Source organism: Terrapene carolina, unplaced genomic scaffold, assembly GCF_002925995.2.
Source record: "Terrapene carolina triunguis isolate 2854851 unplaced genomic scaffold, T_m_triunguis-2.0 Scaffold423, whole genome shotgun sequence".
In the NCBI taxonomy this organism is placed as follows: domain Eukaryota; kingdom Metazoa; phylum Chordata; order Testudines; family Emydidae; genus Terrapene; species Terrapene triunguis.
The window spans coordinates 630,262-633,242 of NW_020664774.1; the positions used below are offsets into that span (position 1 = coordinate 630,262).

Sequence of the window (2,981 nt, forward strand, 5' to 3'; positions counted from 1 at the left end):
GAGCCAGGACTCCTGGGTTCTCTCCCCAGCTCTGGGAGGGGAGTGGGGTCTGGTGGTTAGAGCAGGGGAGGCTGGGAGCCAGGACTCCTGGGTTCTCTCCCCAGCTCTGGGAGGGGAGTGGGGTCTGGTGGTTAGAGCAGGGGAGGCTGGGAGCCAGGACTCCTGGGTTCTCTCCCCAGCTCTGGGAGGGGAGTGGGGTCTGGTGGTTAGAGCAGGGGGGGCTGGGAGCCAGGACACACTCATGCCCCCAGCAGCAAACTCCCCACACTTTGAGCTTCTACTAAAAATACTTTATTAATAATTATGACACTGTGTTTTCTGATAAGAACATACCACAGTATGAACTAGAGTTTGGTGGGGGTGGAGTGGGGGGGTCAAAGGCCCCCCCTACACCTCCATATATATGGGTGGGGGTCCCCCAGTATTGTGGGGGGCAGAGGGGACTCCTCCTAGCCCCTCTGCATAATGTCTGTATTGACAGGGAGGGGGGAGTTGGGACCGATCCCTCCCCTCAGAGTTCAGTGGGGCAGGGCCCCTTCAAGGGAGTGTGTGTGGGGGGGATCCCCTCCCCCCAACCAGGGCAGGAGTTGGGGGAAGGGAGATCCCCCAGGAGTTTGCAGTGAGGGCTGGGGAGGAGAGTCGGAGGTTGGAGCAGGAGGGGCAGAGGGTTTGGGGGGGGCAGATGGGGGAGCAGGAGGTTTCTTGGGGGGATGGTTGGGGCAGATGCAAGGGGGATTCATGTGGGGGGCAGAGATTATCTGAGGGGCAGATGGGGGGCAGGACCTGGGGGGTGACAGGGGCAGGGGATATCTGGGGGGGCAGGATCCAGGGTTCCCGGGGAGGGACAGGTGGGGGGCAGCGGTATCTGGGGGGCAGAGGGCAGGATGGGGGCACTCACAGCGGGTACTTGGTGCGGAGAAGCCCGAGCGCCTCATGGCTCCGCATGGCCCAGTCCCGATGCAGCCGGCACACATGGTACCCGCTCAGCTTAGCCAGGAAGGCGCTGGTGGGGGGGCCGCCCAGGCTGGAGGAAGGAGGCGGGGGGCCTGGCAGCCCCAAGGCGCCCATGATCCGCTCCAGGTTCCCGGCCAGCCCCAGGCACTGCCGGGCCGCAGCCTCCAGCTGCCGATGCAGCTCCGAAGCCAAAGGGTTGAGCTCGGCCTGCTGCCGCCGCACGGAACCCAGGAGTCCGGGCAGGGTGGCGTAGGCCGCGGTGAGGTGCCAGAGCCGCTTCCCGTCGCTGAGCGCCAGCCAGGCCTCGGGGGGGATAGAGGGCGAGGGCAGCCCGGGGACTGCCATGGCAGGGGGCTGGAAATCTGGACTGCTGAATGGCTCCCCTTGGTGACGCACCTGGAACGGAGAGACACTGAGTCAGGACTCCTGGGTTCTCTCCCCAGCTCTGGTAGGGGAGTGGGGTCTAGTGGTCAGAGCAGGGGAGCTGGGAGCCAGGACTCCTGGGTTCTATCCCCAGCTCTGGGAGGGGAGTGGGGTCTAGTGGTTAGAGCAGGGGGTGGCTGGAACCCACAGCTCCTGGGTTCTATCAGTGGCGCTGGGAAGGGAATGGGAGGAAGCTGTCTGAAGCATTTGTGCTGTAGGAGCAGCAGTGAAGTCCGTAACAAATTTAATATTTGAATTGCCACCATTAGGTTCAAGAGTTAACAGTGTGGGCCAGCTTCCTGCTCTCAGAGCCATCGTGTCAGGCTCTCCGCTCGGATGTCATGGTTTCACTCAGGGTCCCAAAGGGCGTCTGACCAGCGGGGGACAGAAGGACATGGTCTCCCCTGGGATCGAAGCCAGGGAATTGAAAAAAAACTTGTAGACAACTGTGTAACAGGGGACAGCGAGACACACACACACACAGAGGACTCTGACTCCTCCAGCAGGGGGCAGCACTACCCCCCTCCCCAATGCTCACATATTCTGCCAGCAGCTGTTCAGAGCAGTGCTTCAGCAGCACTGTCAGGCGGTGTGTTTGCTTGATCTTGGTGGCTACTTCTTGCTGGGAGAGGGACGAGGAAGAGGAGGCGGAAGAGAGCAGGTTGGCGCGATCCACTGGAGAGAGGAAGTGAACAAAGAGTTTATTCAACTCAGGCCCAGAGCCATGAGCTTTGGAGCGAGCTCCTGGGCTCAGAAGCCTCCTAGAGAGGAAATTCATCTTAGGAAATCCCCCCCTGGAAAAATACTGCTGAGATGCGGCCACCTCTGGGGTGGGGCAGCTGGGGAACAGCCGCACACAACGGTTCCTTCCATCTGCCTGCAGCACAGCGCCTCCTAGCGCCACACAGGGGCATTGGGGCCAGCACTGACTGTCCGGGGAGAACACCCCCTGCTGACCCATTCCCCTGCCAGGTGTCAGATGCACCCCACCCCCTATTGTACTCAGTGTTTTACCTCCCAGTCAAGCACCAGGGATCCCATTGTCCTGACCCAACGCACCAGAACGGAGCAGCCGCTCCCTTGGAAGGGAGGAAAAGTCACAACAGAACCCAGGAGTCCTGGCTCCCAGCCCCCCTTGCTCTAACCCACTAGACCCCACTCCCCTCCCAGAGCTGGGGAGAGAACCCAGGAGTCCTGGCTCCCAGCCCCCCCTGCTCTAACCCACCAGAGCCCCTCTGTCTAACCTCCCCTTTTCACTGATCTCTGATGCCAGGCAGTGCCCATGCCGCCCCCACTCTCAGGTAGCTGGTCACGTCCCAGCCGTCAGCCCCCCGCCAGGTTCCCAGCCCCCCGCCAGGTTCCCAGCCCGACCAGTAGCTACGGGGATGTCCCAGCGGCCCGAGAACCTTGCCAGCCCCAGCCCTGCAGGAGGGTGACGCGGACACTGTACTGGGCACCTGTCCAAGCCAGAGGAGGTGGCCAAGGCAGAGAAGAGGACCCCTCTGGAAGCGCCATAGCTTGGGACCCTTCTCCACCTTGGGTGATGCCAATCTCCTGGGGGGTGGCTGGGAGCCAGGACTCCTGGGTTCTATCTCGAGCTCTGG

The 2,981-nt window shown here is 62.2% G+C and overlaps 1 protein-coding gene across 1 annotated transcript; it reads right to left on the reverse strand.

The window, feature by feature from the left end:
* Positions 1–824: 824 nt before the first annotated feature.
* Positions 825–2,155, reverse strand: CTF1 (cardiotrophin 1). Its single transcript, XM_024221799.2, has 2 exons — positions 1,916–2,155; positions 825–1,350 (listed from the first exon to the last, which is right to left on the reverse strand). Exons 1-2 carry the CDS (start codon positions 2,153–2,155, stop codon positions 895–897), a joined length of 696 nt encoding a protein of 231 aa, XP_024077567.2. The 3' UTR covers positions 825–894.
* Positions 2,156–2,981: the final 826 nt, after the last annotated feature.

What these genes read in the sequence shown, in the direction of transcription:
- CTF1 (XM_024221799.2), bottom strand. Translation starts at nt 2,155, where the DNA reads ATGAATTTCCTCTCTAGGAGGCTTCTGAGCCCAGGAGCTCGCTCCAAA. An exon ending in AACAGCTGCTGGCAGAATAT is followed by an intron (nt 1,351 to 1,915) that starts GTGAGCATTGGG and finishes TCTCCGTTCCAG; the next exon opens with GTGCGTCACCAAGGGGAGCC.